General features: G+C 37.7%; 1 protein-coding gene across 2 annotated transcripts in view; it reads left to right on the top strand.

The window, feature by feature from the left end:
* PLOD2 (procollagen-lysine,2-oxoglutarate 5-dioxygenase 2) overlaps positions 1-27,189 on the top strand; it is a 48,448-nt gene that overhangs the window by 15,832 nt on the left and 5,427 nt on the right. The window contains exons 3-14 of one of the 2 annotated variants that reach the window (XM_031596279.2): positions 539-675; positions 5,720-5,883; positions 7,222-7,334; positions 8,983-9,046; positions 9,773-9,870; positions 11,262-11,363; positions 15,409-15,534; positions 17,230-17,351; positions 21,901-22,005; positions 23,407-23,532; positions 24,652-24,793; positions 26,217-26,279. In XM_031596279.2, coding sequence (XP_031452139.2) covers positions 539-675; positions 5,720-5,883; positions 7,222-7,334; positions 8,983-9,046; positions 9,773-9,870; positions 11,262-11,363; positions 15,409-15,534; positions 17,230-17,351; positions 21,901-22,005; positions 23,407-23,532; positions 24,652-24,793; positions 26,217-26,279 — 1,362 coding nt within the window. The remainder of the gene's footprint in view (positions 1-538; positions 676-5,719; positions 5,884-7,221; positions 7,335-8,982; positions 9,047-9,772; positions 9,871-11,261; positions 11,364-15,408; positions 15,535-17,229; positions 17,352-21,900; positions 22,006-23,406; positions 23,533-24,651; positions 24,794-26,216; positions 26,280-27,189) is intronic. The other variant, XM_031596278.2, reaches the window with a different exon arrangement.

Genomic DNA, 27,189 nt, shown 5'->3' with positions numbered 1-27,189 from the left:
GTAAAATTGGCACTTGGCTACAGAGAAATGTTGTTTAGCTGATTTTAGCAGCCAGTTGTAAATTGGGGAATCTATCTTTCATTTATATGAAAGTGTTCTGGGGGTATTTCAGGAATACTGGAGCTTGGAATTTGTATTAGTAATATCCTGACCCCTCAAGCTCTTTGATACTTCCTGTTCCTAAAATGATGAAATTGTCTTCTAAACATCTTATTCAGAATGTTCTTCTAATACAAGTTTTGAAATGATTATTCATTTTTTCCTTTTTCTGATGGAAATGTGTTTAAATAAACAGTGGTAGCAGGCAATTGCTTGATTCTTATTTGGTTAAGAAATTTGTCTCATGTTTTTGCAGTGATGTCATCGTGCTGAATGCTGCTTCAGACATGGAAAACTTATGATGCTGGAAATGCTGGCTTGCTGTGCTTTAATGCATTGCTTCTGCTTTAACATCTGTTTTCAATAAGGGTCTGCTTTCAAACGCCTCTTGTTTTTTGGTACCAGCAAAAAAAAAAAAAAGACTTTTTACTTATTTCAGGTACTTGGAAAAGGTGAAGAGTGGAAAGGTGGTGAGTTGGCAAACTCCATTGGTGGAGGGCAGAAAGTCCGACTGCTGAAAGAAGGCATACAGGGCTATGCTGATCAAGAGGACTTGATTATAATGTTTGTTGAATGGTGAGCAAACCTGGCTTGTTGTCATTACATTTTAGCTTGGGTGTGCACACAGAAGTAGCTGATGTGACGTGCTGAAAGCTGCATGCCCCTCTGTTTGTTTGAGAATGTTTGCTCCCATTTTTTTCATTCATAAAAATAGTAGATTCTGCTTGGAGCAATCACTGCTTTTTAAAAAGGATTTACAGATGTAAGAGTTGCTCATAGTTCTGCTGCCTCAAGGGGGTGAAAAAATGTTGTTGGAGCTGACAAACTTTCAGGCAATCAGGCAAACGTGCATCCATCCCTCATTCTGCTGCGGTAGCGTGGGATGTGGCTGAGGGCTGGGAGCTGGGGGACTGGCAAAAGCAGCTCCAGAAATAATATGGCCAAAGAGACCAGAGTGTGATCTCCTTCCATGAAATAACAGTGACATGGAGAAAGCTGGAAAACAGGCTCTTGAGGAAAGCACTTAGTGAGAGAACTCCGTGTACGTGCTGGAGAGCTGAAGTGAGGCACTGTGCCATACAGCCCCCCAGTGCCTGCTGTGTCTGCAGATGGAAGCACGGAGACAGGGCTGCTGTGAGTGCCAGATTACTGCTCACAGCATGGCTATGCCTGAGCATCCTTGTTGGAGGCCAGATAGCCTTCTTTCTATTGTGGAAAGCAGGGGAGCACAAGGGGTTTTGAACACTTACTTTTTTTTTTTTTTCTTTTTCTCTTCCTGTGTGTGACAAGAGAATGCTGAGAGCAGCTAAGGGCCCAGCTCATGGCAGCCACTAAGGCCTCTCACACCCATGCTAGGGTCACTGAAGGAATCCTACAAGGAAGATGCAGGGCTATGAGGGCAGGCCTGGAGCTTGTGCATGGTTCAAACTCTGTTACCAGCTCATCTTGGAATGTCTGCTACTGAATTTTCCTTCAGCACTTTGAGCAAGCTTTATATGGGAAATGGATTTTTACACTCTGTAACTTTAAAAGTTACATACAGTTTGGAGCTACACATTCTTCTTCATTTGTTTATTTTCTTACTAACTTGATTAGCAGTTTTCTGTTCAATAACTAGAAAAAGTAACTATGTAAAAATCAATATGTACATGCTCGTGGTGTTCTAGTGATCATGCAAGACCTGAAAGGTATTTGAGAGTGATGTGGGGAATTGTTTTAATCTGTACTAGAGGCTCAGATAAATCATCTGTTTACTTAATGCTCACTGCTTATATTGACTTACTGTTTTCTAACTTATTATCTCAATACCTCAGTATTTTTCTCTATATGGTAAAATACTTAAATTTGTTATCAGATTTGGGTATAGCTCAAATTTCTCCAACATAGTTTATTATCTCCAGGATGGGCTGTCTAAGGGGAGGGATGGATGAGAGAGTACAGCGGACTATGTGTGTTCAAGTGCAGATGTCATAATCTTTCTTGCCATGAAAACTTGCCATTTCAAGCCTCCCGGGTTCTTGAAGGCTATAATCCCAAGTAATGTTGATTTAAAGTTTTTGGGACAGGCTCCAAGTAGGAAAAAAAAAAAATCTTTCTGATTCTAGCATTATGTTTTAATTATAATGAGCCTTTTCATTTCCAGGAATCCTTGTTATTGATTTAAACATTGAGAAATGTAGCATGTCTATAGGAAATTGCTTTCTTTTTCAGGTGTTTTTCTTTATATTCTCTGTGAAGCATTTGGGATATTAATCTTGGTGGGGGGTGGAAGGAATCTCCTGGTTTATTTACTGTAACTAGGCAAATAATTTACAATGAACTGTTTGTGCAGCTTCTTGCTATTTTTTGAGCAGTGTTTTTTTACGTGATTCGCAATTCTGGAAATAGTTTCAACTTTTTCAGTGGTCAGTTTGTGTCTAGGTGCAGATGGAATACAATTTAAATTAGGTTTGTTTTTGTGAGAGCTAGCTGCTGGTTTATTTTGGACTGTTTCAGACTGAATTGGCTAACGGCCAGCACAGACTGGGCTGAAATGGTTGGTGCTGTGACTGTTCACCCAGAACTCCCACAGCAATCTGCTTGTGCTGTAGAGGATTGTTGAAGTCTCGATCATTTTTAAAAACATTTGCCAGGAAATGAGGGATAACCGTTTTGAGATATGCAGAAAATGCAATTAAGGTGCGATTCTGGTGGAAATACTTTGTAAACAACAAAGAGTGTGGCCTAACAGTCCACTTAAATAATAAGAAATATGGGACCTGCATTGCTAGTTGCAAATCCCACTTGTTTGTACATGGAATTCTTTAACTTGCAGCTCAAATAGTAACAGGTCTTCATTGTTATAAAGCTGTAGATGCAAAGTTGCACGTTCAGTTCTTGAAGATCTGCACTCTGGGATCACTTCCCAGCTGTGACAAGGCGCTGGGTGCACAGAGGGTGTGACTTGTGGCCAAAAAAGGAGGAGGGCTGGGTGGATTCCAATCCTGAACATCAACCGTCTGGGAACTTCAGGAAATGGGACTGGAGTTGTGGAAACTTTATTTACCCTCTCCACCTCCTAGTTAATCAAAAGGATTTACAAAGAATAAATAAGAGTATCTGAGCTTTTCCAGCTTGTCAAAATGATCTGCCTCTTTCTGGATGTGTCTCTACTTATTCTTCTCTGTCCAATTCTAAAGTCCTATTCAAATCTGGAACACAACTCATGTGCATAATTGTCAAAGATAGTCCTGGAACCCATTTTGTGATGGTCTCAGTGGAGTAGACCTCAAATGGATCTTTCTTATGATAGGCATTTGGTGCTGTGTCTGACATAGTAGGGAAGTGAGGCAAATAGATAGGTTTGAGCTTGGCTCAAGAATTTCTCCATTTGTCAGAGACAAATGGAACTGTGTAAAGCCACAGATGCGGACTAGCAGTGAGGAGCAGGAAGCTGGTAGAGATCCCATTTGGGGAGGGGTGTAGGGTAATCCTGCAGGTTACTTCTTGATGAAACAGAGCCACAAAAATTGGTGGAAAATGTTCATACATGATAGACTCATGCCCCCGCATAATATCCCTGTGTATGTAAAGTTTACAATAATTTCTGATACAGTTTAGCTGTTCTGAGCTGAGCTCTACTGTGTTCTTATTATGAACTGTGCTGCACTAAGTAGCATATCCCTTTCCCAAGCAGAGCCTGTGGCTAGCCCAGCGTGTTGCTCAGCTTTGGCTACTTTTCCAGAGTGACACTCATTGGGAAGCAACGTTCCAGGGGTGTTTGGTTCCTTCCTGCAGCTGCAAATCATTGCAGCAGCAGCACTCTCCTGATCAAAGAGGAGAAGCACAGCCTGCCATAAGCTATTAAGTTAAAGCCTCAGACAAATCTCTGTTTTTGTCTGTCTTCAACTCGTCTCCTGTTTCTTGCTTGTTCTTCAGGCCCGTTCTGGCTTTGAATCAGACTGCACTAGCTGAATGGGAAGGGAGGAAAGTACTGTTCTGTATATTTTGGGCAGAAGCAAGCAGTTTTTGCAAAACTGGGGAAGCTCCAAAATGTACAATACATTTTTCTTTTTTTTTTTCTTCTTCTTCATACATTCTTCTGCCAAAGTTACAGAAAAACAAAACAGTGAAGGTTTGCAGAACCCCACTTGCTTTATATAGACTACATAACACACTTCCTCTCCAGGGCTCATGCTTTGCTCTGTGGTGGAGATCCGTTGCATTTGTAAGCCAGCTGTTGTTCAATTTTCTTAGTCCAATTGCATGAAATCCCCTTTGAAGAAAGGACGTTTTAAATAATTCGGAACTGTAACAAAGAAGCACCAGAAGGCAGTAAGGGTTGGTTTCTTGGCACTATTGCTGAGTAACACATTGCAATGCAAAAAATTCTGTTTACTGCTTGTGGGGTACTGCTGTCCTATCTCCTAGCCTGGCTTAAATACTTAGCAAGAACAAAATCTCGATAAAGATGAGACCTTCGGAGATGGTAGTTGTACCTTTCCTCTGCCTTATTTCAGGACTGCAGATTTTAGGTACCCAAGGCAGATGCATGAAATAAAAATATCCCCATAAACATAACAGCTGAGACACTACCATTAAATTCAGATATTTTGTTTCTTCAGCCAGAGATTAGTCTGTTACAGTGTGATCCCAATATTTCCTCACTTCATGCCATGTGAAATGAACCTTGAAGTGTTTTGTGCATTAATGCTTTTATATGTTGATCTCAAGCATGAACGAAGGAGCCTTATGCTCTAAATTATTTAATCATTTACATTCATTTTGTGGTTTTTCAGGGATTTGATTTAGATTTTGTTCTACAGCAAGGAACCGCTGGGCTCACAATACTCCATCACTATATGACCTTTGCCAAAACTTCACATATTCTGCTTTTGGCTAATGCTGACCTCCTCTTATGGATAACTGCTTGGTTTAGATATCACCCTTTCCAACTTTTGGTCTTTGTGATTGAGAATCAGGAGTTAAATCTGATGAATACATAAAAAATAGGCGACTTTTATAAGTAGATATGAAGTTTAGGGTCTTCTGAAGTCTTCAGCACATCAAAAAAGTTAAAGCAGAAATTTAAATATTGTGAAGATGTAGCACAGTTTAATGATAGTTTGTATTGAGAAATAATATATTTTGAGAAATAAATATATGTGCCTAAGGAGATGTCAGATAGAAGTCTGTGCCAATGTGTTTTGGAACAAGATCATCTCAAGTTTCCCAGTAAGTCATCAGTAAGTTCTCCTTCATCTACAAATATGTATGTTTTTTCTTTTAAATATAAAACACCTTTTTTTAAAGATGCATACTTATATATTACTCAAAATACATGAAACTTGAAAATCAGTCTCAGGTAGAAAAATTCTGAAGGAAGAAGTGTAGAAGGCTCAGAAAAATAAATGGAAATAGAAGGGGAAACTGTTGGTTAAATAGTATTTATTGAGGACTTATTTTCCCAGAAGATTTTAGGATTTTTACATATGATACAGCAGGATTTAGTAAGTCACTTTTCAGAAAAAAATGGCCGTCTGTATGATTTTAAAAATTTGAATAATCAGACCATTTGTTGCTTTGAACACAGAATCATTAAAATCAAACCAAACAGTGGACATCTTTTCTTCATTTTCAGCTATGATGTAATCTTTGCGGGAGGACCTGAAGAACTGCTAAAGAAATTTCAGGAAACAAATCATAAAGTAGTGTTTGCAGCAGATGGATTAATTTGGCCAGATAAAAGGCTAGCTGACAAGTATCCTGTGGTCCGGAGTGGAAAACGATTCCTGAACTCAGGAGGTAAGTGTGATTTGTGAATATGCTAAATCTTGAACTTGAGCATGATGCTTTCATTATGTTATATGTATTTGTATGTGTAGGTATTCCTGAACTCCCGAAGAGCTCATTAAAGATTGCTTTTGCTGTTTACCACTCTCTGTCCCTTGAAAATGTCTGCTCTTTTGTTCTCAGGAATAGATTTCCTTCAAAGTCCCATGGTATTTTTGGCAATGCCGCTGTGTAAAGCATGTAAATCAAGTGAAGCCTGGGGCATAAATGCCTTGCAATGAAATGCTATGCAGGGACCACCCAGTTGCTGGTCTAGGGGTAGAAGCATAAGGTAGTACATGCTGTTTACAGGGACAGATCATGAGCTGGGCCACAGAATTTCCTGCCTTGTTGGCACCCTTGTTTCTAAGGTATCTCTGCACCTTGTACACAAATGCTGGTGATAACCGCCTGTCCCCTCAGCACGGCTTGGATCATTTGGTTCAAGAGAAGTGTGGGTTATTCCCATTAATCTCAATGCAGTGTTAATTCTGAAGTCTCCTTTAAATGCCAACTTTCTTAATCGTTTTGCAGGTGATTAATACATGTGTGCATTGACTCTGACATTGTTTATCTGCTACAGAGCACAGTACTTCCCTCTACCTGGGTAAACAGTCTAGGCACTCTGCAGATCTGAGTGTCCCCACATTTTTCTCTCTTGGCCTAGGCTATCATCCCTATTTTTCTTTTCTTTTTTTTTTTAATCTGTCTGAGTTTTTTTTGTTGTTGTTTTGATTTGGCTTAAATGTAATGCATTTCAGGTTCAAATTGAATTCCACTTGTAGATCTGGCAGAATTAGTTTCAGGCTTCTCTGCCAGTAGGAAGTGATTCCTTCAGATATTCAAAAGCTGTCTGGACACAACCCTGGGTAATGTGCTCACAGGGACCCTGCTTGATCAGTGAGCTTGGACTAGATGATCTCCAGAGCTCCCTTCCAATCTCAACCGTCTGTGATTCAGTGACTGATGAAAATAAAGCTTTTTTTCTACAGTGGGCTTCTTTCTTGGGAATAGTAGTAGCCTAGTCTCATGCTTTGGAGTTTGCTGGACCATCTGAAGCATATCTGTTTCCATCTTGGACATGTGTCTTTGCTATTTTTTACTTTAAAATAGTGTTACAATAAAAATAACCTGTAAGTGCTAACTCTTTAGAACAGAACTAATGCATATCACAGAAAACTAGATTTTTAAGCCAACCTGTATGAATTTCATACATTGGCACCAAACACTTTGAATGAAGTCCTTGACTGAGGGACAGCATTGGCAGAGAAGTGCTTCTTATGGAAATAACTTTTGTGTTTAATATTGCAGGATTTATTGGTTATGCTCCGTATATAAATCGTATTGTGCAGCAATGGAATCTGCAGGATAATGATGATGACCAGCTGTTTTACACCAAAATCTATGTTGACCCATTAGCGAGGGTAGGTAATGGCTGGCTTTCTCATTTCTTTCTGCTTGAAATAACATGCTTCTCCCCATAAAACATCAGGAGATAAAAATAAAAGGAATGCTGTCTCCTTCTTTCCTGAGTGCCATGTTGACAGTGGTGTTTGTTCTCCGGAGGTTCCTACTGTCAGAGTGATGAACAGTCTTCGGAAGGGTCATGACTTGAAATATAGTTTCAGGCTGCCAGCAGATCTAGGCAGGCTGCGCTTCGTTGTTAGAAATAATAGCTCTGAGGTATATGATTAGGCACATTCATCTCAATGAGGGTCCCATGTATTCTGCAGTTTGACAGCCAGAGAATGTGGCATTTTTCCAGGATTTCACTGAACTACTTGCTTATCCAGAGTTTTTAGATTTTGGGTTGCTGCCATTTCAGGTCCTGCCTGCAGTTGCATCCAAATCCTCAGCTTTTTATGCAGATATTTTCAATAAGTCTGCATCATAAATTGTGGGGGGAGACCTCTCCAAGCCCTGCCTTAACAAAGGTCTGTGCTGATTAGGAGCATTAAAACATAGATCAGAGGCATGGGCTGGGTACTGGAAAAAGTGAGTTAAAAAGGCTAAACAATATTTTGATGCAAGAAGACTTCTAGAAGCTGATATTTCAGAATTTTGAGATTGACTTTTGTCACTTGGGTGCTTAAGGCAGGTCTAAAAAGTCTTTGAAATATATGTATTTTCTTTTAAGTTCTGTCGAGTTATGCCTGTGATGTAGGGCATGTTTAGATACAAGTACAGAAATGTTTGAATTGTCTTTATGCAAATTAAGTCAGATGCTAGATACACAATTGAAAGGACAGTGTGTAGAGACACTCGAGCTGACTCTGCACCAAACTCACAAGTAATGTAATTAGCTGTCTGAACAGATTGTCTTCTAGACAGAAAGTGTGTACCTCTGCACAGTGCGTCACTGCACAATGGTTCAAACCACCTCCATTGTACTGCCTATAAAGGTACTGGCTACATACAGCACTGTGGAGATTCTGTATGCTTCTTCAGTACTGATCCTCTGTACAGTAACACACAGAACTGTAGAATATGCAAGGAAATCTTGGGTGATTTGAAACAAAGTACTCGTATCTAAATAACAGGTTTTAAATCTATTTTAAAGGATATGTCTTTTGCTCGACGTGTTAAAAACTTTTGGACAAGATACACTAAATGTGAATGTAGGTGAGTTTAATAATTTAGTACTAGGAATGTTTTGAGCAATGGTATTTTCTATTCTGACATGATACTTAGATTTGGCACTGTTATTTTGAAGCAGTGAAATGCAGTAAGAACTGCTAGTGTGTTTTGTTGGTGTTCCAAGAACTGTCAATATTTGTAAGATAAGATATAGATTTTCTTTAGTCTACCCTGCTAAACTGCAGTTTCTTTGAAGAGTTATGGCCTTTATCTACAAGTTTAGATGAGGCTTTTGCATTTGTAAAATTAATTGCTATACAACTGCACAAGTCAGGAATCTTGGAAAAACTTAACAGTGTAAAACTAAGAATTCCATTTGAAAACTGAGTATGTCAGGTAGCTTGGCCTGTTTAATTTGCTGTTACTTCAGCAGATCTTCAGTAAAAGCTTTGGCTTTTTTAGAATACCTCAATATCTTTGCTACTTTTATTTTAGGAAAGCCTGAACATTACTTTGGACCACAAGTGTGCTATTTTCCAGACATTAAATGGAGCTGTTGGTAAGCATATGCTTTGTATGTTGTGTTTCATTAACCATGTTATTAACAGTTTAATTGCATAACCATCGATACAGTTCCTTAAACATGTGCTCTTCTGTTGTGATGAAATATTTGGGTGCATAAATTAGATTTCCAGTTCAGCCACAGGTTGAAGTTGGATTTTAAAATAGCAAAAATAATTTTAAATAAATGAAGCTATCAGTATTTCCAAAATTAGGAACCAAATTTCTATCAGCCTTTCACAAACTTAATTACCATCTTCACTCCTGTAATTAAAATTGCATTTTAGATGTTATGTATAATAGTTTGCAAAATAATGAGTAATTTCCTTTCTTTAATTGTCTTGAATCAAAATTGGAAGCTACATTTGTACAAGCTTCCTTCCTTACCTTTAACCTACAATTATGTAGCAACTTTAAATTCAGATCATATCTAAAATAACTGATTTATTTATAAATTCCTTTGTTCAAGCGTAAGTTTTTAAACAGATTTTATTCAAATTTTTAAGGCTGCTGTTGGCAAACTCTGAAGTTTAATGTAACATGTAATTCTTGGTATAAAGCATTTAGAATTGAGGGTCTGTTTAAAAACTAAAAAAAGCTTCCATATAAATATCTTTGACAATGACAGCAACAATAGGATGTACAGTACCAGCAAGAAATTAGAGAACCCTGAAATTTTATCTTTTTATAAACCTGTTTTGGTATGATCCTTGTTAATTTGCAGATGAAGTTCATCTGAATTTTGAAGAAGGGAAAGTAAGAGCAAGGAATTCTGTGTATGAAACATTACCGATCGCTGTTCTCGGAAATGGTCCGACTAAAGTGAGTGGCATTTTCTTTGTGGTTTTGTGCAAAGACAGCAATTTTAGCTCAGGCAAAAACAGTAGAATGGTCTGAAAAAGTTATGACCACTACTAACTTCTAATTAATATTAATAAAAATTGCATGGGTAAACAAACCATTCTAGCAGCTCTCTACATCATTATTTGTTGTCACAGTAACTTGATAGCACTGCTAAAACAACTCACTCCACTCCCAAATTCATGATAGCATGAGATATTAGAAGTGAATAAGCTGATGTTAATTTGTTCATTACCAGAAAACAATTTTTAAAGCTAGTGAAGAATCGTAGAACTGCAGAATACTTAGAGTAGAAAGGGATTTCTGGAGGCCAGCAGGTCCAACTCCCCTGCAGTGAGCAAGGTCACCACAGCTACATCAGGTTGCCCAGGGGATCTAGCCTCGCCTTGAAAGTCTCCAGGGATGGGAAATCAATCACATCTCTAGGCAAAAACTGTTCTAGTGCCTCATCACCCTCTCTATAAAAGACTTTTTCCTTATGTCCTATCCAAATTTACCCTCCCTGATCTTGAAGCCATTTCCCCTTGTTCTTTTGCCACAGACCAAGCTAAAGAGTCTTACAGAATCACAGAATGGCCAGGGTTGGAAGGGACCTCAAGGATCATGAATCTCCAACCCCCCCTGCCACAGGCAGGACCACCAACCTCCCCATTTAATACTTACTAGCCTGCTCAGGGCTGCATCCAATCTGGCCTTGAACACCTCCAGGGACAGGGCATCCACAGCCTCTCTGGGCAGCCTGTTCCAGCACCTCACCACTCTCTCTGTAAAGAACTTCCAGGAGGACAGTGCAGCCCAGGCAGTCCATCCACAGAAGTACACGTTTTGTTCAGCACCAATTCTGAAAGTGTTAAGAAGGTAGATGCTGCTTTTGAAGACAACCAGTAGAATATGTTTTCAGTCTTGGCATAGTTTGCTGTTATACATCATGGAAATATGTCTTTTAGAATTTCTATGTTCTTTTCATGTGGTTGGTCTCTGCATTTTGTTTAAAGTGTTGATTTTAAGATTTAGGAGAATTAACTAGAATCATCTTTTGGCATGAAAACATGCACAGCAGCTTTTGAGAGCTGGATCTGTAGTTTGTTTCTTGTAAGTCTTGCATGTATTTAGTTGGTAGTTCATCCACTTACAGTTTTTTGTTTGAATGTAGAAATTAGGAGGATATCACCTCTGGCTTGTAAATAATAAGAAAAGATAGGTATTTTTATGTTACTTTCTTTTTTAGATAAAAAGACAGACATTTGCCTTTAGGTTTAAGACATTAAAATATTGAGCCTGAGTTCTGTAAAGAGTAAAGATCACCAGCTGTATGCACATCTCATTAACCTGAATTGATCATTTGTTACTAGATTTACTTGAATTACTTGGGAAACTATATCCCCAATGCTTGGACACGGGAAACTGGATGCAGTATTTGTGATTTAGACATGCTGGATCTGTCAACAGTAACGGTAAGAAAACTTGTGAAACAAGAGCAAAACCCTTTTGAAAGCATCTGATGGGTATATAGGGACTTCTGATTCGAAAAGGCTTTTGTATGCACTCTTATGTTTAGTAGGCACCTGAGGATATTTTGTCTCATATATGAAACTATAAGGAAGGAAGTTTAATTTACTGAAAATGCCAATACTTGTGGAAATAATTTCATGCATGCATTTTAATATAGGTTTCCCCAGTATTACTGAAACTAATCCCTTCCCCAAAAGCCCTCAGATCCTCTGTTCACTGAGGATGAATGCATCATTTCTGAATCATGCAAGATTCAAGTGAATAACTTGAATTTTTGGTAAGTATGGAAATACTTCAGACACTTCAGAGTTTTACATGAAGACCTACAAAAGGAAATCGACCTAGAATATATTTAATAATCTCTGCTTACACAGTTGTTGTCTCTGAAAACGTACAGTCAAAACTTCTTTGCCTTTTTAAGAATGGTATAGATACCTGTATTTGCAAATGCATATATATATGGAATAAATTTGATGTAATTCAGGGCAGATGTTAGCAAAGTCCCTAGACTTTTCATAGGACAAACCTATCTGAACATATGTGTTTGTGTGTGTATGAGTTTGTGAACTTACTTTAGCTCTGTGGCTCCATACATGACATCTGATGTCTTCGTACATTTTTCTGCTTGTATTTAGTAAATTTTAGGCAGAGTAAATATGAAGATCTTCAGTGTGAAAATGTAGGGCTTGCACACAAAAGAATGCTCAGATTATTCTTGAAAAGCTGTTTCTGACAGCTGTTTCATTTCTTGTCTGTAGTGAAGATATGAATGAGAACAGAGCTTAGAGGGTCATGAGGGTGTAGGATAGCACAAAGAAGTGGTGGTTTGTTTGGCACTGAAAATAGTGTGACAATTTCTGGACAATAAGAAGCTTGTAGAATGGGATATAAATTCAAAAACTTATTGCAGAAATTGTAATCACTTTCACATCCTTTTAATATACGCATGTATTTACACATACATCTTTAATTTGAAGGTAGAACGTTCTTCTGATGTTCTGCTGAAAGTTTTTGCACTCTCAGCTATATGTTAACTTTTTTCCTCAGGTAAACTTTAAGTTTTATCTGAAGGTGTTGCCTAAGGGGTAGTTTAAACTTAAAGCCATTAATGGAGAGTAACTTGCAGTGATTTACTGGATAGCTTTTTGTATAGTTTAAGTACATCTACTTGGAATGGATCTTCCTTACTGTAGCTCATTTTTTGGACATCATACCTCACTCACTCTGCCAGCAGAAATAGTGAGACTTTTCCTTGGCCTCTGTGGAAGTGTTTACCTCTGGCATTTCTTAGTACAAGCAGTATTTCATTTTCTGAATGAGCTTTCTGTTCTGGCCTGGCTGGTTGCTACTTAACAAGAAATCTTTAGAATAAAAAGAAATCATATAATCACAGACTGTTTGGCGTTGGAAGGAACCTTAAAGATCATCCAGTTTTAACCTCCCTGCTGTGGGCAGGTTTGCCACCCACTAGATCAGGCTGCTGAGAGCCCCAACTAACTGGCACTGGGGTTGCAATTGCCCTTCTCATACTGCTTTATTTGATTTTATGAACTGGTGCGCTCATATCTCCTGAAGACTTTTTCATTCTTGCTCTTTCCACAAGAAAGTCAGGATCAGTTTTGTTGACACCAAGTTGTTATGAGCTTTGAGTTCCTTCAGATGAATTCTGACATAGGTTCTTGACTTGATGAACTTAGCTGCTGCTGTTCAAACATCTTGGGCTGAGTCTGGCCTGCAGACCTTGACTTGACAACAGAGGAAGATGCAATGGCCAGGCACCTGTTTTTCAGCCCATCACATGAATTTAGTAACATTATTTTCTGAGGACTTCCACTGTGAAGGCCAAGGTGGTATGTGTTAGGTGGAGGGGATAGAAGCATCACCTTGGGCCCTGCTGGTTGAGCAGTAGCATCCAAGGTGCTCCCTGGGGACAGTTTGAGTAGTAATACAGTTCTAATAGCCTAAATTAAACTGAACAACAAATTTAATGTTCCTTTGGCTAATGCTTAAATCCTGAGGTTTGTTAGTAGTGTAGAAAATTTTGCATGTGAGCAGCAAGGGTGACTTCACTGCTCCTTGCGTTGCACTGGCAGCTCCTGGACTCTTTCGCAATATGGCTTCAGAGTGCTGTCCTGTGTTTCTTCAAACATTGTCACACACTTTCTTACTGCTAATGAAAAAATAAGCTTTAAAAGGTGGAATGTATGTCCTTAGTAAAAGAGTGAAAATCTGTCAGAAAATGCAACATCACCTAGAGCAGCCTGGGTGCTTCTGAAGTGTTTTTCGAGGGTATAATTGGGAAGAACCAAAGTTCAGACTTGATAAGCTCACATACTGGGGATTAAATTTGTTCATTCAGACGTAGATTCAGGTAATGCAGTCACACCCTTTATAAGTAAGGGGAACGATGTTCTAGATCAATTAACTCTACTTTGAGGAGATATAATGGCAGTGCAGTTTGCAGGAATCTCAAACTCTAATCCTTTAAACCCTTTTGCTTTTGTCACACTCTTGAGTTTTATTGTAGACATTGGAGCTAATCAGTTCATGCTCCTGTATTTTGGAGGATTATTAATAATTCGTTTTTTCCCCTATAATCTTTGCAGATCCAAACATAATTTGCTTCTCCTTCCTCAGGAAAACATAGCAAAATGGCTTTGAATTAGAAAAATATGCAGAATAAATTGTGATAGCAGCACGTTTGTTCAGTAAGCCTAATGGCACAGGCTGCTTTCCTCATCACTTGTGATCAGTGTTATTAGTATCAGTTAGTCCAATTCCAGTCACAACGGGGTGGTTTTCCGCAAAAGCTGTGGCTGCTGCTTTCAGGACTTGTGGGTGCACATACCTTCATCAGTTGTTCTGAAATTATTGGGCTGTCTGTGTAAGCGTCTGCTGGGTTTGCAAATGAAGTCATAAATAAGGGGCATTCTGGGTAAACACTTGGTGTTGTAATGTTTCCTAGCGCACTTGCCAATTTGTTTCTGGGCTTCCAATGCAGACAGTGATACTGTGAAAACTCAACATGCACTGATTGTTTATCCAGATGCTTTTCAAGCAAGTATGGGCTTGCTCAAGGAAAACTAACTTTCAGTCTTCTACATGTGTATAAGTTTTCTCTCTGAGCCCCTGATAGGCTTGGATATTTGTATGGACTGTGTACTTTGGAAGGGGAAAGAAGCTTTGTTGAATCAGTGCATTTGTGCAGGTTTGAAGACCTTTGAATGTTGAATTTCTTTGTCTCAAATAATGCAATAATGTATTTTAGGAACACACGAGTTCTGTCTAGTTTATTTTAGCAGCCATGATGTCTGCATCAAACACATGCAAAACAGGATTTTTAAAAGATATGAATTGATATTGGATGGTGGCTTCCTTGGGTGTAAGGGAAGATGCTCTGGTTAGTGTTTATTACAGCTCTTAATAAAATCAATAAGCAGGGAAGTAATGCAGAACTCATTTATGATAGCTAATGGGGTATAGTGTATATAAAAGGATGTGCAAGGCTTTTGCAGTCTTTGTCTTAATGACTGAAATAGTTTGAATATTCTTTTTCATTTAACTACTTTTTAAAAATAGTTCCCTATGCTTTCCTGTAAATCTCTCATGTATATACAAGTTATTCAAAAACAAAACAAAACCACAATGCATTTCTTAGGTGTATTTAGTTTTGTACTTTTTTCTATTAAAATATATTTAATAGAGAAAAAATTACAAATCTTTTTACGTTAGTTTTGGACTTCAATTTCTCAGTTTCTGTTATTGGAATTCAAAAAGTTTTCTAGTGATACCGAATCCATTATCTTTGCTTTGTCAGATAATTCACAAAAACATGGGTAGCAGCACATCAGAGCTAGTTGGCTTAGACCATATCAAAACTGTGCGGTCAAGTTTATTACAGTATGACATTAGTTGCTTTTTAATAAAACTAGTCTTAGAAACAAGGCAAGTTACTGGTTGTGTCAAAATATCTTTTTTTTTTTTTAGGAATATCCCAGCGTAAAAATTGGTGTTTTCATTGAACAACCCACTCCTTTCCTACCTAAATTTTTAGACAGACTGTTGACTCTGGATTACCCAAAGGAGGCTCTCAGTGTTTTCATTCATAATAATGTAAGTATAATGTTACTGTTCTGCAAAGCTTGATTTTATAGAAGTCATGCTATGAATTAAAATGCAGGTGAAAAGTATATAGATTTTCTGTATACATATTTCTTAACTGCATGGGAAGAGATAATGTTTCGTAATTTATTATACAGAAGTGGAAAAAATACAGTAGTGAAATGAAGTTCAGTCAGTGCTTGCTGAAATCTATTGGAACAAACTACTTAGAAATTGAATTTTAAGCTCTATGCTTCTGGGAGAAGTACTAATTGTTGTAATAACAATAGTTGTCACTGGATTTGCTTTTCATTTTGTTCTTGATATCCCATTTACATTTCTTTTGATGCTGTTGCTGGGTGCCAGGGGAAAGACTGTTGTGGCCAGATAGGTCTTGAATGGCAGTATAGATTAGTTGCTTTTTGAAATATATTTAATGGTTTCTGCTATTATCTAATGATCTGGTGATACTAATACTTCACTAGTGACATGCATCAGTATTACTGTTTGCATGAGAGAGGTGATGGATATGTGCAAGTCTCATGGACAGACAGGGTTGCAAGATGAATGTCTGGAGAAAAATAGAGTTTTGTTTTTTTAATTAGTTAGACATCACTGTTAACATAGCACAACAGTTCTGAGTAACAGAAGCAGAGCTGAGTTTTAAAGTTACCAGTGCCTTTTGGAAAGGAGTTCTTAAAGACACAAATATGATCTGCAGATAGGAATTGTAGACTATGCTAGGTTTCATTGCTTCAGCCAGAAGTTGGAAGGTGTTCAAAATGAATTTAAGACTGAATAGCTTTTTAATTATAGGTGGGAAAGAACCATTACCTTTAGTTACTATGAAGTTATCTGTTATAGCAAAGCCTAACAATGAGCATTAGTGGTCTGGAAGTATTGTCTACTACTGAGACCCCTTAAATTAGGGGTAGGGTTATGAGAAATTAAAGAGACAACCACTGGGACTACTTTTCTGAGAGGATGAATGTGCAGCATTTTTAGTTGATTGAAAAAATAAGATTTGGTTTTATCACGTTAGAGCAAGATAATAGACGAATACCCCTGATCTGTAATCTCAACCTCTTCTGCCACCATTGTTACTTCTAGAAATGATACCACCAAGCTGTTTTGCCTACTTTGTTAGCCAAGACTGATGACATTCTAAATTTCCTTATTGTAAGCACTCTTGAGTGTGGTTTCATCCCCGGCCACCTTGGTAACACTGAATGATTTCTTCCAACTGGCTGCTCTCTTCTTAGGGAGAATAGAGTAGGAGTTGTGGTCTGGAGCTGGGGCACTGCACAGCTGTCCTCTGGCTGGACACCACAGGTGGCAACTCCCCTGTCTCTAAAGTCCTTCTGGAGTGACATAAAAATCCCTGTGTGCCAGTGAGGTTGAGGATGGAGTTTGATGTTTGTAGAACAATTATCACGATAAAATGCTGCGTAAACAGTTTGTGAATTGCATAACTGGTCTGAATATACAGGTTTGATTTATGCTGCTGATGTGTTGGATTTTCTTGCTAAAACTTTGGACTGAAGCACTTGATTTTTTTTTGATGATAGCTATACTGGATTATCTTCAAATACTGCTTGCCATCTGTTTGCTTAGGATAGAATACAATTTGTTCTTGGACACTGTGTTTATGATTTCACAGCAATTTGTACTTTTCATTCACTATAAACAATGTTAACATGATTACAGGAGGTTTACCATGAAAAGCACATCAAGAAATTCTGGGAAAAAGCCAAGAACATTATCAGAAATATAAAAATTGTTGGACCTGAAGAAAATCTGAGTCAAGCAGAAGCCCGGAACATGGGAATGTAATTTCTGATTTTTAAATCCTTTATAATGGTGCATCCACTAACATTTTTTTTTTCTTTAATGTATATTATTTTGCATATTAAATACTAACAGTCTCACATCTTAAAGTACAGAAGTGAAAGCTTTTGTCTAGAACAAGCCCTGGATATAAAATATTTACTGTTGAGTATTTTATGGCTTCTGTTTAATAGAAAAGCTATTGGTTATTTGTAGGAAAACATCTCCTTGTTGGACTTCCCTATTTCAGTAGTCTACAGCCTTGACTTCTGATGAAGGCACGGACAAGAACAGACTGAAGAAATAAGAGATGCCAGTTTATTTTTACATTATACTCAGCACAAACATGAATATATATTAAAATATCTGACATTTTTTGTTATATTCAGAGCTTAAGAGTATAGCATGGCATCAATTGAAAAAAGGGACTTGTCTTCTTGGTGTTCTTGGAATTTTGTTTGTACAAGGTTTTGTTGCTCAGAAGCCACTGCGAAACTGAAATTTGGCTGTGCTCCAGGCTGGCCTCTCCCATAGCCTTTCTAGGAAATATTACCCGTGTCCATGGCAACAGAAGCAGCCATTCACATAATAAAAAAGCATTATTTTTAGTAAACTCTAGCTACACCATTCACAAATTGTTTGAAGTAGAAATAAGTGTAATGTGTATGAGATGAGATCATCCCAAAATTATTCATTTAGAAGCTAAGTATGGTCTTATATGTGAACAATGTAGGCGTCACCAACAGTTGCTCCTTTCCTTTTGGCTGGGATAGGACAAAATCAGGTCATCTGCAACTTCCTTTCACTCTTGCTCTGCTTGGCCAGCCTCCTCATCGTCATCAACTTCTCTGGAATGATTACATTTTTCCTCAGAAAATCTACCTCAAAATTTAGATTTTCATGACAATGACAGTTCCAGTAAAGCAAATTATTAGCCTTCAATTCAGATACCTTCCAGTGTAACCTCTCTTGTTTCTCACTAATATTGCAACAGAAGTTGCTTTGTAACAGAGATTCTTCAAATCTTTTTTAATGGTTTGGTTTGCAGACACTGATATATTTATTTCTCCTGCATCTCTCCACACATTAATTTTGTTTTGTTTGCATCAGACATGTGTATTCTCTATTTCTCCAAATTAACTGATTTTAGTTTATTTCTAGTAGGTTTAGAGTGAATTTGGTATTCTTACTGGCACATTTCACACTAAAAGATATTTATCTGATGCAGCGATTTTTTTATTTTTTTATTTTTTTAATGCAGTTAACACTTAATGCAATTAAAGGTGCAGTTTGTTTTCAGGAGAATACTTCTGAGTATATAATGTAGCTACTCGGTTTTACATCATTTTGCCCCATTTTGTCTTAGTAAAAACTGGTGAGAAGTCATGATGAGGTTCTTAGTGAATGAGACTTTCACATTTAATATACATGTGAGTAGAATAACTTTTTTCCTCCCACCTATATCCATGCAGCAAACTTCTGCCTGCTTTTCTTGTTCATTTAATAAGTAATAGCAAGGTATTTACTTTCCAGTTGTCTATTAATATGGAAAAGCCCTCTCCTGAGCTTTGGATAGTTGTATACATTTTGGAAAAGGCTCCAAATTGCATAGCCATCAAAGAGTTGTTACGATTCATCAATATAGACAAACGAGTGCATAGCTTAAACAGGCAGAAACAGAAGGAAGGGGATCAAGGAAAGAAGAAAAATAAAGGAGGATATAAAGAAAAAAGCTTAGTTGCAAATTGAGTATTTTGTCTTTGCACGTATATTCCTTCAAAATGCTACCTTAGTGGTTAATGCTGGTTGGATTTTGAAATGTATTTTGTCTCTCTTGTACGCTTCTTGAAAATTAGAGGACATTACATCAATGTCTCAGAGCTTCCATTTGGTATTGATAAACGATGGCTGGGATAGCCTGTGAGTAGGGCAAATACCTTGGATGTGGTTTAAAGGAAGAGCGAGGATTAAATCTCTCTCTCAAATGTCAAGTATTGGAGACTTGTATTTTCCTGCTTCTGCTTCTTTTGAACACTTCGGCAGTTTTGGGTTTCAGTCTCAGCATTTAGAACTTTCAGTGTTGCAAAAGAAATACAACTTTCCCACCCATATCTGCTTACAATAGCTTCCAGTTGTAGTAATTGTGCTGATGTTACCTAAGCCTGAAATGCAAAACTAAAGGTTAGTGCTTTATCTATTCCATGGCCACGTTTATTTGTTTTTAGTGATGATGATAGGAGTTCTGCTGGGAGGAGCAATGGCTGTGGCTGGGATAGTGAGCAGTGCAAAATGAGATCCTAAATGACAGCAATGTCTGTCCCTGTCACCCAGGCACCTTTTCTGTCAGAGTTCTTTCTGATGGCCTGAATGCCCTCCCATTGACTCACAGTCCACATCTAGAGCTGTACTACCAAACTGAGAGGGATATGAAAATGATAAATTTTTAATTCAAATTGTATCTAAACAACTACAAATGACTTAATGCTAGAGAAATTGTGTAGATGATGTGTTCCCCCTATAAGGAGGTAAGGAGATCTCAGGGGAAGGTATAATGTGCAGAACAGCAATTCTGATCCTTCTTAAATGAAGTCAGAGTTCTGGATGGGCTGCTGTTTGCCAGTAAAGTTAAGCATTTTTCTGACTGCAAAATACTGTAAGCTAATCTGCTGAGCTTCAGACTTCCAACAAAATAGCTTCGTGTTCTGTTAAATTTACTATATCTACTGAATAGCTGCCCTGACAAAAATAATATATATTTTTGTATTTATGCCTATAATATATTTAATATTCTTGCTTATAAAAGTTGAAGTTAGAGCTTTCACACTGATTTGTGCTGTAGCTACATTTCCAGACTATTTATGGTAGTAATGCTTTTAATGACTTCTCAGTGTATTTTTGAATGACCAAGTACAACTACTTAGACTGAAACTTTTAATTTAGGGTGTTTTTTTTGTTGTTTGTTTGTTTGTTTGTTTTATAAATTAAGATGTAAGTGAAGAGCAGAAGTTTTGTCAACAGTGAGCACATTGAAAGAGATTTTATAAAACTCTGGTTATTTGAAAAAGGGCAGAAGCTGAAGGAAGGACCATACACTTGGAAATAATGTGAACAATGGAACAATTTTTCAGTTGTATTTGCTTACAAGAAAATACAAATCTCTTCTGTTTGTTTGTTCTCATTGTTTATAATTAAAAACATCAATTCTATTCATATATTTATGGCAGCAGATGATACTGCAGCTTTTGGAAAGGTTTGTCAGTGTTGTGGCTGAAACTGCAGAGCAGTGCAGAGCTGTCACTCTCAGATTTAGGTTCCTCATTAGTGGAATGGGGATAAGGATGCTGGATATTTCTGGAGTGAATTTAACAACTAATGTCAAGTGCAATATGAATGGCTACTATTAATAATTGTAATTATGCTAATATAAAATACAGGTGAATTGCATTCAGTAGTTGTGAAGCTTTGAATGGAATTTGAAAATGCCATAAAGACTTAATTGCTGGGCTGTGTTATGGCAGGAATAAAACCTGCCAGTTTCAATTGGGGCAATTATGTGAGAAAGTGCTGATTAAGGAATTGTGGTCATATAAGCACGTATTCATAAGACAGGAAACTTTCAGCAAATACATTAGTTAAAGCAAAGCCAGACACTGAGCAAAGATTTACACAATGTATCTGTGTCCAAACACTGGCTTTTGTAGCAATGAGAATGCCACTTCTGTCACTTCAGTTTTTTAAAAATTTGATTCAAGTCAGTATTACATCTTGAGTGACTGAGTTTGAAGGGAAGAGATTGCTAAAATTTGTGGAGTAAAGAAGCTCTGCCTTATACCATAATGTCCAGAAAGCCATTAATCCAAAGTCCTTTAAGCATAAAAGCATTTGATTATCAAGAAGTCTTAGAGGACCATAAAGGAGATGAACTAAGTGCTGACCTGCTAGGTTAGGCAGTGGAAGGGAATGAAGGAGGTGTAAACAGGGAGCCATGCCAGCGGTCACTGACTTGTATGTAGTCTGTCACATCCACCATTTGTCACTTCCCCTGAAGTGACAGAGTTCTTTTCTATTGCAGAAAACTAATCAGAAATGATCAAATCAAATAGAACTTGAACTAAAACTATGTTTGTAGACATTTTACAGCATGAAAGTAAAACAATGTGAACACCTAATGCTATGATGGAACTAATGCAAGTTCAGTGAATTATACTGGGGAGAACAGACAAAATCAATAATGCCATTTGCATGACAGAAAGCTGCTGCTTTCGTATGACTTGAGGAGTAGTTCCACTTTCTCAAAAGTCCATTTGATCTTCTACCATTCTGTTGGTGTAGGGAGGCTGAATTCATTCTATTCTGCTGTTGCCTAACAAGTATACCCTGCCAAATGCATAGATGTGTGCTCCATCTATCTTACATTACGGTGTCTTTGACTGTTGTAACATATGTATTAAAGGGCTGTTTATGAAATGTACAGCTATGGTATTTATGCATTTGGCATTTGTGAACCTCTTCTGGAAACATGTGAGGTAATTGTTCTTTTTGTCTTTTTAGGGACCTTTGTCGCCAGGATGAAGCATGCGAATACTACTTCAGCATAGATGCAGATGTTGTACTGACAAACCCGAAGACTTTAAAGATACTGATAGAACAGAACAGGTGCAGTATATCTCCTGATTCTACAAAAATTCTTCAAACTTGAAAGGATTCTCTGGGGCCCTTCCAGAGAAAGTAAAATCCTGTCTGTTCTTGCAGATTTAGATCCTCTTTGTTTACCTGTGATATTTGATTGCCATGGCTCGTAGCGGACTTGGAGCCCAACAATTCATTAAGTGTTTTGTTCCTGTCAAGCAGCAATTGCTGATAAGAATTTTAGATGCTTCAAAGTTGCTATGGCAAAAATGGTATGGTCTTAACAGGTTCTATGAAATGAGTTAGGGTCTCAGGAACTAATGATTTCAAAGTTATACACTCAATTACAAAAAACAACAGTAACAAAACCAAAGCAAAAAAAAAAAAAAAATACCACAAAACACAAACCTGTAGCTTACTGCTACCAGTAATGTTACTTTTTTTTAGAATCATAAATGTGTTACAGTAGTAGACACGTTTTCTTGGAGATTAAACATCTGTAATGATCTGTTTCTCCTCACTGTGGTATGATATCTGAAGTCGTGCTGAGCTGTGACTTTGCAGCAGCTTTTGGCAGGGTGCAGCCAATGTAAATGCTATTTGCCACACATTGTGCAGCAGTGTGGCCAGCTGATATCCCACCTGGGGCATCCTGATCCTGTCTCACTAAGTGCCGTTGCTGTGGCCATCGCAGCTTTCCTGTGGGCTATGGCCACGTGTCTGGTTATCCAATTTGGGCACCTCAGTCCTGCCAATCAGTTGTTCCCCTTGTTAGGTTAGTGGTGTTTGCCTCTTGGCAGCAAATCTAGTATCTCAGGTGTCTCACAGAAAGGTGAAAGGGAGAAAGGATGGATTGTTGTTGAAGGTGTGGCTGCCAGTCCTTTGCGTTCTGTTCCTTGTAATATTTACTGCTGTGGGAAGAGAGGATAAAAGCCAGACATACTAGGTGGAAGAAACAAAAACCTTGCAAAATATACCTACTAGTAGATACCTCCTGAAACAAAGAGCTTTTTTATTCTTTGTGTTCTTTTGGACTTCCCTGTTTTGACACTAAATTTTGGGTAGCTAATTTTCAGACTGAAGTAACTTCTGTACCTGAAGTTGCACCATTTTTATTTTAATATTTTTTTTCTTGTCTCTGGCATTGTGATTCTTTTTATGCTACCATGCTGTGGGGAGTATTTCTTGGCTGACAGAAATACAATCTGCTTCTGCTTTATAGGAATCATTGCTTCTGTTACGGTGATGTTATTTCTGGGCTGTAGGAGCTTGAATAGTTTTTCTTTTTTTGCAGCTGAAATTCAGAATAGCTGCTCCAGGGCTTGATAGCGTGTTTGGACTACACTCAGCAAGTCAGAAAAGCTGGTATTTTTTGACATATCTTCATATCACAATTCATATCTTTTTACTGAATATGTTACTTCACAGAAAGATAATTGCTCCACTTGTAACTCGTCATGGGAAGCTTTGGTCCAATTTCTGGGGTGCTTTGAGCCCAGATGGCTACTATGCTCGTTCAGAAGATTACATTGATATTGTCCAAGGGAACAGAGTGTAAGTAACTCTAAGCTGATTTTTAAAGTCAAGGGATTAATGTATGATTATTAAGAACATTTTCTTACATTTTCATACAGTCTTGTGTTATTTCTGAGAAGTATAAAGTTAGTTGCACTATTCAACTTCTAGTATTCCATTGAAGCAATGTGTTTAACATGACAAGCTATCACTAAGGGACATAGTGATGACTAGTACCTATGTGAGTGTCTGGACACTCTACTCTGCAAGTACGCAATGCAGAAAATGGCAAAGCAGAGAAATAGGAAAAAAAGAAAAACTGTGCCCCAGGAACTTTAGTCAAAATAAATGATTCTTGCATTCATTACTTTTTGAGGCAATTATTTAATCAGTGCAAAACTGAATGACTGTAATTTCTTTGTTCTTGTGTTGTTTCTTGTATGCTATCTCGGGTATATTCTATATGTTCTCTTGACAAACACTTTCACTGCATAGCTTTTAGATTTGTCCTTCCCTATGCTTTTCTTTCCCATGAGTGATATGTTTTCATTGCCTTGAAAGAACAAAAAGATCTGAAACAGACTGACTGCTTGAAAAGGACTGGATTGTTCTCAACAGCACTGAAGGATGTGTTCATGGCACAGGAGGCTTGGCTCTGGGAGGGAGGGGATCTGTAAAGCATGCATTATAGCAGCACTGCTTTGTTGTTGATAATGGCCCAACTCACATAAATATATAGCCTGCTGAGGTCAGTGGGTGTTTGTCTGAGGAGGTCGGAACAGCTATGCTTAAGCTCATTAAAAAATCTGTTTTAGAATTATTTTATCCATCTGGCAGCGTGGAATAATATTATAATATAAAAGACTTTGCCTTAAATCTGGAAACACAAGGTACATTTGTAGTTAAAACTCACTTTAGGGAATTTGACCTTTTTATTTTTTGTGGCAATACTTTGTAAAAATTGAATTGCTGCCTATGCCTATGTTTGAGATTTGATTTCTTGCTGTCCAGCTGTAGTTTTTCAGATGTCTTGGGAACATTTCAAGTTTGTTGCCTTGAAACTTGGTTTGTCTTGTCAGCAAATACAGAGATGCTGAGTTAGTGGAATGGAGAACAAAATAGTTTTTGCAGCTTTAAATTATTTATTTTCTGTTACAGAGGAGTATGGAATATACCTTATATGGCTAATATATACTTGATTAAGGGCCAAACTCTCAGGTCAGAGATGAAAGAAAAGAACTACTTCATGCGTGATAAGCTGGATCCTGATATGGCTCTCTGCAGGAATGCCAGGGAAATGGTAAGGTGTATCTATAATGACTTGCTTATTAAGTGCACACAGACTACTTTGTGTCTTGCTACACTTGGTTGCTTTGCTTGATTGGTCTTAGATTTTATATTTTACTTCTAATTCAAAGTACTGGCCAATTTTTGTGACATGAAACATTTTAGATGTATTTGTTCAAATTGTTGAGTGGAAGTTTTTCCAATGTCTGTACACTGGTTACATAGTGGTTTTTATTTAAACTGAAATGTCCTGTTGAGGTTAAAATATCTTCCTAGTTGGAGCAACCTCAACAGGATGAAAGAAGACTTGGCTTCTCTGCTATGTAGAACTTGAAATTTATCACTGCATGTACAGAGATGTATTGCGTTTACAGAGAGAATGGTGAGGTACTGGAACAGGCTGCCCAGAGAGGTTGTGGATGCCCTGTCTCTGGAAGTTTTCAAGGCCAGATTGGACGGGGCCCTGGGCAACCTGGTCTAATATTAAATAAGGAGGTTGGTGGCCCTGCCTGTGGCAGGGGGTTGGAGCTCCATGATCCTTGAGGTCCCTTCCAACCCTGGCCATTCTTTGATTCTGTGGTGTAGAATGTCTTTGTACACTTTCACAGAATAAAGAACTTCTAGCAGATTAAATTGAAGCATTCTGCAATGTAATGTATAAGTTTTAAAATAATAATGGACAGTGTTGGTATAAAAAGCCTGAGTGATTTATGAAATGGTAGGAATCTTCTTGGAGTACAGAAGTTACTCTTTAATTCTTCCAGGTTAGATTAAAACTGTACCAGAAATTTGTTACTTTGAGCTATAAGTAATGAGAGAAAGTTTATTTGTACTGTAAAAATATGAATATGTAAACCCACATTTCTACTGATATTTACACTAGTTTCAGCACAGAAACAAATAAGAGCTAAACCAGACCTATTTCCAGACACTTTAGCATTGAAAAATAATTTTGCTGAATTGAACAAGAAAAGTTGGCAAGTATTAATTTTTTTTATTCCCTCATAACAAGGCATGATTTCTTTTGTTTGTACTGATTCCTCAGAATGTTCCCATCCAATTCTCTTGTATTCAAACCTTCTCAGCATCAGTTATTGCAAACCTGTGCTTCCCATCCGCTCGTTCAACTAATCTGACTGTGGCTCATCAGAAAACGGCTTTCTCCTTTTTTTTTTTTTCCCCCTCTCAGTCTGTGCTGTAAGATGGTTCCGTACGTGCTTGTTTTTGTATTGCAGCAGATAAGAAGGGGCTGGTGGAAACAGCTTTGACATGTACATTGTGAGCTTTGCTTGGAGATGCATGTTGTCTGTAAAGGCGTATCAGCTTTTGTCAGAGGCTGCTATTTTCCTATTATAACTGTGGAAATCTAGTAGTTCTTGGACAAACAGAGAAACTATGTATCAGAAAACTGATGTGATGATTCTCCTTCATTTTAGACTTTACAAAGGGAAAAAGACTCCCCTTCTTCGGAAACATTCCATATGCTCAGACCCCCAAAGGTGTTGCTTTATTTTTTGTTTTAAATCATTAGTTCTTATTACATACAGTGTTATTTTACCACAGGAAGATCCTTCTCCTCTGTCCTTATTCCTCATACAATATCACTCCATCTTTCTCTTCAGTCTTGTTGGGTTCAAATTAGCACCAGGAACAGTTTGTTTACGACCAGCTCCAAGTGACATAGGCTGCTTATTTCCCTGGGGAGGTTTCTCATTGCTGAGGTCAAGGTGTGTTAAAGCTGTGTTCCAGCGGATAAAATTGATTCAGCAGTCCTAGTAAAGCTCAAATGGCAAGCAGGTCAGCCAGGGCCCCTCGGTAAACATAGGGCTTTTGTGAAATCGGTGTCATTTAGACTGTTTTTCCTGAGCCAGACCCTCCTTATTCTCCCTGCTGCAGCTACTTTATGATTTGATAGGTGCCCAAAACAAGGCACGTCTGTAACAATCATTATCATTCTAACAACTTGACTCTCTTTCAGACAAAAGAATAGATTAAAAATAAGAAAATATCCAAGGGGATGCCTTCTTGCCACAAATCTTGATCGCAAATGCTTTTCAAATAACATTTGAATCTGAAAAGCGGTGAATAAAATAAATATTCAAGTTCTTAAAAAAAAAAAAGTAAAAAAATAACACCAACAAATCACAAAACCACCTTATTTTCTGCCATCAGTTCTAATCAAATGAGTTCTGTTAACATCTTAATAGTTTGATAATGAAACCGTCTTACCACACTTTATATTCTGCATATAATTTTCCAGTATTTGCTAAGGGGAACATACTTCAAAGTGCTCACTTATTTTGCACCCTGATATGAAAATTCTTATATTCTGTATTCGCCAAAACCTTTTTATTTCAGGCACAAGAAGAATCATGTAGTGAATACTCTGAAATATGTTTCTTGTTCTGC

Source organism: Phasianus colchicus, chromosome 10, assembly GCF_987193195.1.
Source record: "Phasianus colchicus chromosome 10, bPhaCol1.hap1.1, whole genome shotgun sequence".
Classification (NCBI taxonomy): Eukaryota; Metazoa; Chordata; class Aves; order Galliformes; family Phasianidae; genus Phasianus; species Phasianus colchicus.
Note: the sequence above shows the minus strand (reverse complement) of the source record. Positions and strands in the feature narration are given on the sequence as shown.